Here is a 12383-nt window from a genome sequence, read left to right as displayed (position 1 = left end):
GCAACAGGAAGGGCCTTTGGCAATAACGCACGAAAACACTACACAATGTGACATCACCGAGCTGCCATGCTAACCACATTTAGGCTGAACCCGGAAGGAATAATTACAAAACTGTTTTGTTTTTATGTCTTTACAGTAAATAGTAAGCTGCAGCCAACAGCCAGTTAGTTTGGCTCAGCGCAAGGGCTGGAAAAACTGGGAAACAGCTCACATGGCTCCGACCAAATGCAATAAAATCTACCAACCCGCATCTCACAAACCCACTTATTTCATGTTTTATCTTGTTTGTTAAATCTGTACAAACAAAATAGTTTTCAGCAGTCTTCTCGTAAACACAATTTATATCATTTTAGCTATGACATTGCAATGTTTGCATGTGCAATAGTCACACCACAGGAAGTGCAATGTCATGTAAGGCAGGCTTGGCCATTTTATGGTAGCAGTTATGACACAGTTAAGGTGTTTACGGCAAGCCGCTAGACTACAAAACGTGGCACAACTAGTCTGCAGATTAACTCCATACCCAATGTGTTATAATCCACTAAAGAAAGACACATTTTGAGCTGAGATTGATATGCACCTATTTTTTTTCAGGAACTGGGAGGGTAATCAAGTGAGTCACATGAGCCTCAATGTTTACATTAACATAAAGGTTAAATGCACAACTTTCTTAAAATTTTAATCAGCACTGGGACAAGGAGTGAATGAACATTTTTTTAGAACAAGTCAAACTATTTCTTTTTAAAACACAGACAGATCAAACGGAATATAACAAAAGGAAAAATGTTCATGGTTACAAAAGGGGAAAAGGTTCCTGAAATATTTTGGTCAGTGTCCTGGGATAGCTCTGTGACTAGTCAAACAATAACTCACAGAATTACAATCAAAGTCTTTGAACAGATGTTTGAGGTAAAGGTTCAAAGACTCTAGTCCAGTGGTGTCAAACTGATCCAGTAAAGGGCCATGTGGCTGCAGGTTTTCATTCCAACCAAGCAAGAACACACCTGATTTGGATCAGCCAACCAATCAGCCAACGACGCAAGAACACACCTGATTTGGATCAGGTGTGTTCTTGCTTAGTTGGAATGAAAACCTGCAGCCACAAGGCCCTTTACTGGATCAGTTTGACACCACTGCGTCTAGTCCATCTTGGTTTGCACAGTGCATCTACACACAGTGCACAGTCCTCCTTCAATCACAGTGAACAGGATTTAAAAATAGTCTGTGGCACAGAGGTCAATGTGTAGAGACCTTGCTGAGTGATTCTTGATGGAAGCTGTTGACTCTTTGATAAAAAAGTGGGAATAAACAGATAAATTATCTGGCATTGGGTCAATATTTAGTGTACACTGGGAAGGTCTATTTGAGTCTTGAGGCACTGAGTAATTCACAATAGAACAGTAGAGTGTAAGAATGTACAACTGAGAAACCTAACGCCGAACACTTTGGTAAACTGAGAAGCCATTTCAAAACAATCACAGCCTTAAACAAAAAGGCAGCATGTCTGCTCAGCCCTGCCTGAACCCTAACCTGCTCCTTGATGCCTTTTACACACTGCAATCTTTCCGGTCATCATATTTGAAATTTTTCTAGATTTCTGACAGTGTTTTTCTCTGGCTGACCACCTTCCAGAGGCAAACTGAGGTGTAGGCTTACATAATATATCACTTACATGAGAAGATTTGGTGTTCAGTCTAATCAACAATTTGGAATAGCTTCTGATTAGTCAGGCAAAACCACAGCAGATTGAGAAAAGTGTGGTCAATAAACAGAAAAAACATACAAGAATGTATAAACTTGTTGTTGCCTTTGCTTTTGTTGTTTGTTGTTTGAGGTAGGTAGATTTGGTTGAGATTCCTTAAAAATTACTTAAAAATGTATATCACACACAGCTCCTGCTGAGGTACCATTATTGCTAAAAATACCAACAATCCAGGAAAAAAAATAGCAGGTGAATCATAATCAGTTTTTGTTTTTTCTGTAAGTGGGCAGCCTTTGATCCAATACACAAAAAAACACTTTAAGCAATAGCATCCTCACTACTAAAACAGGATTTATGTCAGAATACACACTGAAGCATGGGGAGAAAAAAAGATTTGAGATTTCTATTTGAGCAGGTTGTGGCTTGCTGTGACAGTGAGATCTGAACGTTGTAATTTCTGTTGATGACGTCTTTTCACTCATCCAAACCCCCCCCCCCCCCGCTTGCCAAAGTCAGATACAAGAAGGAGTGGTAACAAAAAGAGAGAGGATGAAAAAAATAGTACTTATGCAATATAATGCCTTTGACGCTGATTATGAGAATTTGAATAATGGATAAAAAGAACTTTAACGACTATTTGCTAAAGTAGTAGCAGTTATGGTACACTTTAATAACGACAAGAGAGTAAAAGTAATACTGGCAACAGAAATGGAAAAAGGGATATATAGGACAACAATCATCTACACAAATGTATTAAAGCAAGATCAGAGACGAGTTCACCTTAACTTGCCTCGACTTGTCCTGGGGCAAGTTATTCCAATGTCAGTGGGGGTTAGAAGCGAACATGAAAATTTTAAAATTAAAGTCAAAAGGACCATAATGTAGTCAGGAGCTTAGCAGACCTTGGTTTCATAAAACTAAAAAAAAAAGATGCAGATTGCAGCCATGTCACAAGAATTTTATCTAACTTTTAATCAATTATATAATTAATCCTAATCTAACATATATACATAGGTCAGTTTTTCTTAATGGTTTCGATGTATCATAAACTTACAATCTTATTATAACATTCTTGTTTATCTAACATACAACAATCTAGTTTCAGAACTCTGGGTTTTATTTATTAGGTAGAGGAAAAAAACACCACGCTCATCAAATGATAAAAAGAGAACTGGGCTGTATGTAACATAATTCAAAACATAGAATAGGGGCTTTGAACATGCAGATCAATTAGATTCTTCCTTTTATTGTTTAAAGTAATTCAGGCAGTTTCTGCTTAGCTTTCTTCGGTGCACACTAGTTGTTTGTTGCTCAGTTTAATGATCCTTTTCAACTCATTACCAAGAAAAGCACAAGTGGCTGCCTGTAGTACTCATACAGGTAGCCACTTGTAGTCATGTCTTCCTCAAATACTGTATAATCTTTAGGTTGAGCGTGAAAAAAAGTACAGAGCAGCTTTGTGTAAGTTTTTCTTTGTTTAAATGACTCCGGTGGTTGTTTTTATTTGAAGTGGCGGTTTTGTGATACTGCAGTCTACACAATAGTAACAATAAATGTGATTTTAAAAAATGAAATATAGATATTGTAATACACATATGATCATATCCTGAGGGTGGTCCAGCAAAGGTTTTTGTACACTTATTAGTACAGTTATGGTTACAAGATCTCTCTCCAGCTTCGTACAGTTGTATTTAGAGGGCATTTTCTTGCTAATAAAACAGATAGAACACAAAAGAAATATGGTTAAAGATAGATTTGATTGCGTGTTCAAATTTGCATAGATATTTAGATAATCGTCATCATGAATTTGTTTGGCCACAATAATGTCGTGAAAGACTGACATTGTGACAGCCCTGTTTTGAAGAAAAATGAGACAGTCCAAGTCAATATCGGTGCAGTTTGTGTTGCTCTCAGCTGTTACTCTTTCTGGATCCTGAGTCAAACATAGACCAGGACCAGTTTATCACTTAAGTCATTTTGTGTTTTCTTTATCTGTTCTTTTAACTCCTAGGTCCTATTTTTGCATCAAACATAAATCATGCCAGTTGTTAAACAATTTTCTTAGGGGAAAATGTTTAACAACTAATCATTAATAGGGCAGCAATTAAAGAAATTGATTGTAATGTGCATATGCTTTTATGCTTTTATCAACATAAACAGCAGATGACAAATAAAATAATGTTGGTTGATGCTACTTGCTCTGCATATGTTAAGAAGATATATTGACACATGACATCTAGAAGCTAAACTTCTGACAGACAATAGTTCTGTGTGTGGGTAAACGAGACAGTTGATAAGAGCCCACTTCAATACCAGCTTCTGTTTCTAAACAACGCAGCAGCATCTTGATAATGGTTATCACTTTACAAGTCAATAAAGAAAAGAAGCTGTCGGTACTGTAGGTTCTACTGCTTTCACCTGAAACAATTTCTTTTCTATAATTATCTTCCATCCTTCATCGGGCCTCTGCCTTAACAGGCATCAGTCTTAGTGCCCAAACCCTTTACTGTCACTTTGGTAAAGAAAGCGGGAAGGTCTACCAACAAAGACAGGATGCAGGGGGAAATTGGGCGGTCCTGAGATTCAATTCATTCCAAGCCTGCCAGTCTGCTGAGGAAGCAGCAGATGACTCAGAAAAAAGAAATGAAAACACAGGATATTGAGATACCATGAACTTTAGGCAGTAGGATGGATCTTTGACAGCATGTCTAAAGGTCATGAGATACCTCTGTATATGAACCTTTATACCTTGTGATCTGACGGGTTTTTATAAAAGGCAGAACAGAGTCAACAAAGACTGATTAGCCGTCAACTTTGATTCTTCTATACTCCTCAATGACATTTAACTGAATATCTTTGGGATGTGGATAAAACAAGATATTCGAGGATGTCATCTTGGGCTTTGGGAACCAACCAAACCAACAGTGTTCTTAAATCTGTATCTGTAACCCAGTTTTATGGTGTCTATAACCAGCCATGTTATAAGACAAAAAACACCTGAGGGAATTTTCCATTTCATAATTTTTTGAAATACTTAACCATGGTCTGAGAGTGGACCCTGAGATAACTCAGCTACGTTTACACCCACATTGTTGACTTAGGTTTAACCTAAGCCCAGGGCTATACGATTCACACTGCACTCCGACTAGCCCTGGATTAAATTCCTATGAAACATGCAGCTAGATCGTAATCTGACACATGACTACTTTCAACAACCGACAACCTCGCAAATGCTGGGCTAATACTCTGGAGCAGCTAGCAGGGCTTTAGCTGGGCTAAAGCCGGGCTAGATTTTTCCTGGTCCAAAGTGTTCAATCTGTCTTTATTTTTATAGTGCCAATTAACAAAAAAGACATCTCAAGACACTTCCCAAATTAAGCAGGTCTAGACCATACTCATGGACCCAATATTTACCCCTTGAGCAAGCGCTTGGTGACAGTGGCAAGAATAAAACTTCCTCTTAATGTTAAGAAACCTCAGAGCAGAACCAGATTCAATGGACAAATAGATCTATAGAATTCTTTTCGCCAAATCCTAAAGCTTCGTTTTAGCCCAATTACTTTCAGTACCGTACTCTCTGAACTGGTACAAAACTCATGGTTGCCTTACCTACGCACAAGACATGCTTTGCGTTTCCACTGTGGGCAGTATTCTTAAATGTAGGCAAGATTGTTACTGGCTGGCTTCACTTTTCCAGCAGGAACTAACAGGTACCATCCAGAAAGACCTTTAAATTATGAAAATAAATAAAATTACTTTCCTAGTGCGTAAAGAACTGAACTGAACTAAACCAAACTACTTAGCAGAAACAGGGCTTGGACGGACCTGAGGAGAATCCAACCCAGACCCAATTAGCAACTACAGCCGAAAAGTGGAGAAAATACATACCTTGAGATCAGCAGCTACTAGTCGGTTAATTGATTAGTTGTCTGAATGACACACAGAACTGTTTTCTGATCTAATGACCATGTCAGAAGACTGACATCATTTGTCTGTACCTTCGGAAACATCACAAATCACTGCTGAAAAGGTCATCGGTTTACGATCGCACAACGCTTTGGTTAAGGTTTTGGTTAGGTGTAGGCACAAAACCACTTAGTTAGGTTTGCAAAAAGATCATTGTTTGGTTAACATGACTATTCCATTAAAGTTAGGGGACCTGTGTGGTCATGGTTTGAACAATAAACATATGGTTATGGTTAGGGAATGATCTTGGTCACACAAACAAAGCCAACTGTTGGTTTGTAATGGGAAAGAAGCAGTGGTCCCCTGAGACAAAGTCTGATGTTTTGTTGACTCATCTATTCATCAAATGCTTCACTGCCAACTGTAATTGCAACAGTAATCAGTATTTACTTCAGGGTACCATTGAAAATGACAACACAGTAAGATGATAGTGACACATGAGCTAGTTACCGCTGGGCCTTCACAGCATAAGTCTCATTACAAGAAACTGTACATTTGTAGTAGAATACAGAAGGAAGGGGATGAAGAGCAAAGGAAAAGTACAGGTGTTTAGATAAACCAGTTTCAATTTGAAGCTGCTTTAAAATATGTCAATCAAACAATAAACAACCACAATATTCAGCCTTCAAAGAGAACAAAGAGTTGAATCAACAGCTCTCTGGCATAGTCTCAACAAAAACTGAATATGATAACCTTCACAAAGGGAGGGTGTATTGTAAGGCTGGTATATTGGATTACATGAAGCTGATGTTCTGGTTTCTGGTATTTTTATATTTATTTAGAGAACAATACTGTACAAATAAAGCTGATGGTGGGCTGTGCAAAAACTACGTTTTTTTTTTTTGCTGTATTGTGAACAGATTTTTTTTTTCAATTTCTACAGATTAACAGGTAAAACTATACATGCCTACTTTCCCAGTGTATGCTGCGTATAACACCATGTGTACAACCTAGTTATGAGCTCCTGACACCTTAACTGCTGCATCTCATCTGCCAATGGAAAGACTTCTGCCAGCCAAGATCCACCACACTTAATATTTAATGTCTTAGTTCAGAATCATCTTGCTCTGGAGAGACACATAAGGGGGTGGATGTTAGATCTCACAGGTGCTTTGGGCTTTTCACATAAGAGTGTGAGAAATCCTCCACAAAATGAGTGGAGGCAAAAAGCATTAGGCATCATGGCCAACTGCACTGTGTCAAGACTAGGTCAGTTGAAACTGAAAAAGCATCTTATCTTCTACATTCTGGCCTGTGAATACAGCATCATCAAATCATATGCTGCAATGTAAATAAAATCTTACCCTTGCAGATGTATCACTGAAACACTTTGATGAAGAAGCAGAAATCCAGCTTGACACACAGCAATAAAACCTGAACAGCATAAAATACTGTTTCAAAACATGTAGCATCTTGTTCCACTTTGTACAACAAAGATTTTTTTTCTTAGAGAAACTCTGCTCCATTGCAAAAGAAGAAAATAAAGTCCATTCAACAGCAGCTTCAGGGTGAGAAAGATCTTCTTACATTTAATGAACACAACTGACCTGCTGACCTAAAATAGGCGGAGGAAACAAAAATAACATATCTGACATGGTGGAAAAAAACTAGGCATCATACTTGTGGTATTTTAGACATTTTATGGGTATGATGAGAACTTTGCTGCGGATCATAAAATTTATTCAAGTGAACCCAAAATAAGCAGATGTTATGGTCCAAAGAAGTCATGTCTTTTCTGGTAAGGCATACAACATCAACAAATGTTGTAACACAATGAAGTTCTGTCACTAAAATAGCAGTGTCACTCAAGTACATCATAGTTATCAAGTGAAAGCAGTTTTGGCATTAAAAAACTGATATTTTAGTAATATTTCACTGCTATCTTGTAGGACAGTTTATTCATTTTAGGCCAATATTTTACAGATACTTTATGCACAATAATTTGATTATTTCACTGATATTTTTTCAGATATCTATTTATGTTTTCACCCATGTTCATGTGTTTGTTGGTTGGTTTGTCAACAGGATAACATAAAAATAACTGAACTGATATGGCTACTTCACTTTTTTAGTCTTAGATGACACACCCCAACCTATAGCCATTAACACTGCTTGTTATCAGGCGAACCATATTAAACGTTACTTGGCACTTCATTCCACATGCTATAGACCACATTACATTCCCACAAGCAATGAAACAGAGTTCCTTTAGCATTTGTAGCTGGCTGAAAGTGATATAATATTGATGTATACAGGCATGTAAATTAGAGCCTAAATAATGATATGGAATACATATGTATCCTCGTTTCAGTGTTTGGTAAAGTGTTGAAAGATTCATTGTGTCTTATCAAAAAACAAATGCAATGATGCAAATTACTCACACCTCTTTACCTTCTTCTAAATCTCTTTGATTAATCATTAACACTAACCAAAGCTCAGTAAAAAGATTAATCAGGCCCAGGTCAAAATATCACCTCCTCTGGTATTTACTGCACACTTGTGACTTTGTTTTGGCCGCGTGGCAAATCAGTGAATGAGTGTATAGATGTTCTGGATGACTGCAAATCACTAAACATCTCTACCTCGTGATTTTTATGATGACTGCGTCTTTAGACTACCAGTAGGTCATAAGTTAATTATGTCAAATACTGATTAGACACTAACCTAAATTACACATTTATGAACTGATTTTTCTAGATGTTCTCCCTCTGAGGTTTTTTTTCTTTCATCATGAGATATCAACAAGCTTTCAAGGCAATCAAGTATTTTTAAGCGCATGCCGCTAAGTTTGCTTAACACAGGAGAGTCAATATTAATAGAGTGCTATTTGAGACCAGGTTTACACACAGAGAAGCTAGATGGTTAATGATTGACCAGGCTTTGGTGGGTTTCAATAAGAAAAAAAAACTATGTTAAGATCTGTGGTTTTGCAATTGTTAAGCAGTTCAATAGAACTTATGGGAAAGCCATAATGTTCTTCACCTTTGATGTGAAACTGGTGAGAAGACATTTTATGATGTCCATCATCCCCCAGTCAGTTAACTGGCATTCCTATCCTGAAAGCCATTGTTTCAGTCAAACTGCAATTTTTCCTTGGAATTCCCTGGACTGCTCAGATGCTAAAAATATGTATTCATCATTGTGGTTTAGCTGGCCAATGCAGCTGTCTGCAGAGTTAAAAACTGAAGAAAACAACCTAATAAAAATGCTGGAATAATGACCTTCAACAAAGCTGCTATAGTGTACTCTATATTATATCCATAACATTACTGTATGTTTCTGCTGATCTTGGCGTCAAGATGCAAAACTAACTTCACCTCTGACACATAGCCAAGTCACCTATGCTGACACAATTACTCAACAGTGTGCTTAGTAAGCAAACAAGCCAGACGTTAGGTTACAATTGGTCTAGATCTTATTGGAATTTCAGTTGATCTATATGGTGCACATAAGATGATGAGTCTACATATAGCCTAGTCTTTCTGATGTGTCAAAAGTAAAAACAATAAATGATATAGTGACTCAAAACTTATCATAGAAATATAAATAGCTTCATCTGTTCCTTTGTTTCCAATTAGTTGATAAAATACATAAAATATTTAACTTTACCAATGTATCTTAGTTCCTCTAAATGTTGTTGTCGGACTGGGGCTCAGTACATTTAATAAATGTTCTGAAATGAGGTAATAATTAAAAGGAAAATAAGGACAAAAATCCAGATGACCAGTATATTACAAAAACTTTATTTTGTGGTTTGTTTGTTTTTTTAACTATACTCATTCTGAGTCTTTCCCTGTTTTCATTATTCTTAATGGTATATTCATGACTATCCTAATTATAGACGATCCTCTTTAAAGTAAGCAGCAGTGTGTTGCGTTGCAGTGTCCTGTTCCTGTTGAAGAATCGTGACTGTGAATTGTCCCAAAAAAGTTCTAGTAGTATAGATAGTAGTATATAAAAGATAGTAGTATATAAAAGTAGTATAGATACAACAAGTAAGAAATAAAATGTGTTCGTTGTTGTGTTTTGCATAGTTTGTGTGAACAGACCCTCAAAAATAACTTTGGTTTTCGGTCCTGCTTGGTCTAGGGAGGAGTCATAATTCAGTTGTTCAAAAGAACACTTGTCCAGTATTCATTTACATTTCAGAAATATCTAACACATTAAAATGGATGTAGAGTCTTATGAGGCTAGTTTTGTTCTGAACACTGCTAGTGTTCACACTATAGCTACTTTTGGATGGTACACACAACATCTAAGAAGGCTTGACCTCGATATCAGTATCTTGAAGCTTTAAACAGATTCCCCTTCCTCTTACCAGCGTCACTACTTTTTGAGTCCTTGTGTTGTAAATCCCTATAAACTTAATTTACACACACTGAAAAGAATTTAGTGAGGTAGAGTTGTTTGGTTCCTTTAAACATTAATTCTGGCACTTTCCCAGTTTATTTTATGTTGGGATGATACCGAATGTGAACACGGACAAGTTGCAGTCAGTGTGTATAATAAAGAGGCCCTCAACTGAGACTCTATGCACATCTTTATGCATAGTTTCATCTCAGTACAGGTCAAATTCTGTGTAACCGACAACTGAATGCAGTGAATAAATCCACTGCACTTTGCCTTTGTAGGGGTGTTTCATATTCTTCAGTCACACAGATCATTAGATGATTAACTTGCAACATACAGATTATTTAGCTGTATCATGACACTATCATTATCATGGGCAATGTATCATAAATGTTGCTGTATCTTACTGTGAGTGACTCTTTAATCACTGCCCCTGTAACTCTACAAACTGTCCTGACGAGTGTACTAACTATGATGCACATGCAAATGAGCATATTTTCATACACGTGTCCATACATTATTAACCAGTGCTCCAGGGAGAGACAGTTTTGGTGGCACATGTGCCCAAAAATGTTTCAAGTGCGACTAAACATTTTCATTGGACAAACGCCTCAAATGTCAAAAAAAATTCTAGCCTGCAAAAATATTTAACAAACACTGAGTGTGTAAGCAGTTGCTTTGGAACAAATATTAGCCAATAACCATATTTTCTGTGGATTATTTTGTCAGTCGTGCTGCACAACCTCAAAATATATTTGAATCGGGCTATTGATTCCTTTTTGTCATGAAAAATGCTGTGGAGCCTGTTCTACGTAACAAATTAAGGAATCAAATTAAAACAGCAATGCGCACCAGTGCAGCCGGTTTAAAAAGCCAGCCCAGAGCCCTGTTAACCTTCTCCTTGAGTTTGCATGCCACAGTACACATAATCCCCTGCCTGGAGTTTAGTCTTCATTTTCTTCAGACTTACACCTGCCCTCATGAGTTCAGTTCAGTACAGATTCAGTACCTGTGGGCAGCCTGAGGCTCCCATACTGATGATGACACAGTTGATGTGTATGGGCCCAGCAGAGCCTCTCTCTGTCCCTCAGGGGCAGTGCAGTGCATGTGTGGTACAGAGGGAGGGAAGGGGGAGGGGGGTGATGGCTTATTCAAACAACCCACAGAAAATAGACAGCACTGCTTTTCAGCTGGCAGGGGAAAAGTAAACTGGTCTGACCGGTGTGCACGCAGCTGCTCGGGGCTTCAGCTTAAAAAAAAAAAAAAAGCATTTCACCTTGCTCCAGAAGCAAGAAAAGAAAAGAAAAGAAAAGAAAAGAGGAGTAAGAGCAGAGAGGTTCAAGACTTCAACTGAAGGCTATTATCAGCGGGCATGTGACAGACGGGAGGCAGTTTATAGATAACTGACAGTGAGAGGAGGGCTGAGCGGCTACATGAACAGTTACGACCAAACACAGGTGGGTGGATAAAGTTAAGCTAACACACATACTCACAAACTACAACAAGAGTAGAGACTTAGCTGTACATGAGCGATATATAGAACAACGTTTTAAAAAGAAGGCTTGTATTACCTTTTGAGTACAAGGATCTGGGAGCATTCAGGTCGAGGTCCCCGCTGAAAAGGGTGGTAAAGTCAGAGGGCATCGCAATCCCTCACACTGAGAAACCGGACACCCCTCACTCAGATACACCGTGACGTCGCTGGACCCTCTTCTTTTTTTCTTTCTTTCTTTTTTTTTTTTTTTTTTTTTTTACTGTACTGTCGCTTGACTGTCACAGAACGTTAAAAGTTGTTTTCGGACTAAACTGTAGTTGTTAACTTGACCCTGTCCTTAAAGTTGGCTAACCGTCTCCGCCGCCTCTCGGCTGTACAGTCCCTCGTCGGTCCGCCTACGACGCATGTTGTTGTCGGCAAACGACTCGAGCTGCTCTGGCACCGAGAGCTACGCCCACACAGGTGACGCAATACGTAAAAGTGTCTGCGTAGGGGTTAATTTTGATATTTCCACAGAGCTCCCAGCAGCGTCCCTGTCAGGATTTATAGTTTTGATTAAGTGGATTCAAAATGCAGCAACAAGCGTTTGATAATATATTTTATGAAAGGAGGAAGAAATCTCCAAGAGGGACAGTATATATTTATTGCATTACTAACAAGACTTAGGAAGTACACATCAAAATATTTCTATAAATCTTTGGACACCAACAGCAAATTCATGTTGGTCTAATGATAAACCAGAATCTTTAACACATTTTTTTGTCTTTTGCATTTGACTGGAAAACTGTACACGGTGTAAAATGAATGATGATATCAGAATTGAGTGTAATATGCCATTATGTACTGACATTACTGTGAACTTATTAATTA

General features: G+C 37.9%; 1 protein-coding gene across 2 annotated transcripts in view; it reads right to left on the bottom strand.

Moving 5' to 3' along the window:
• Positions 1-12002, bottom strand: part of nfat5b (nuclear factor of activated T cells 5b) — a 37149-nt gene extending 25147 nt beyond the window's left edge. The window contains exon 1 of one of the 2 annotated variants that reach the window (XM_037094778.1): positions 11590-12002. In XM_037094778.1, coding sequence (XP_036950673.1) covers positions 11590-11662 — 73 coding nt within the window. In that variant the 5' untranslated portion in view covers positions 11663-12002. The remainder of the gene's footprint in view (positions 1-11589) is intronic. The other variant, XM_037094779.1, reaches the window with a different exon arrangement.
• Positions 12003-12383: the final 381 nt, after the last annotated feature.

The sequence above is a fragment of the Acanthopagrus latus genome, chromosome 4 (genome assembly GCF_904848185.1).
Source record: "Acanthopagrus latus isolate v.2019 chromosome 4, fAcaLat1.1, whole genome shotgun sequence".
Taxonomy (NCBI): Eukaryota; Metazoa; Chordata; class Actinopteri; order Spariformes; family Sparidae; genus Acanthopagrus; species Acanthopagrus latus.
Note: the sequence above shows the minus strand (reverse complement) of the source record. Positions and strands in the feature narration are given on the sequence as shown.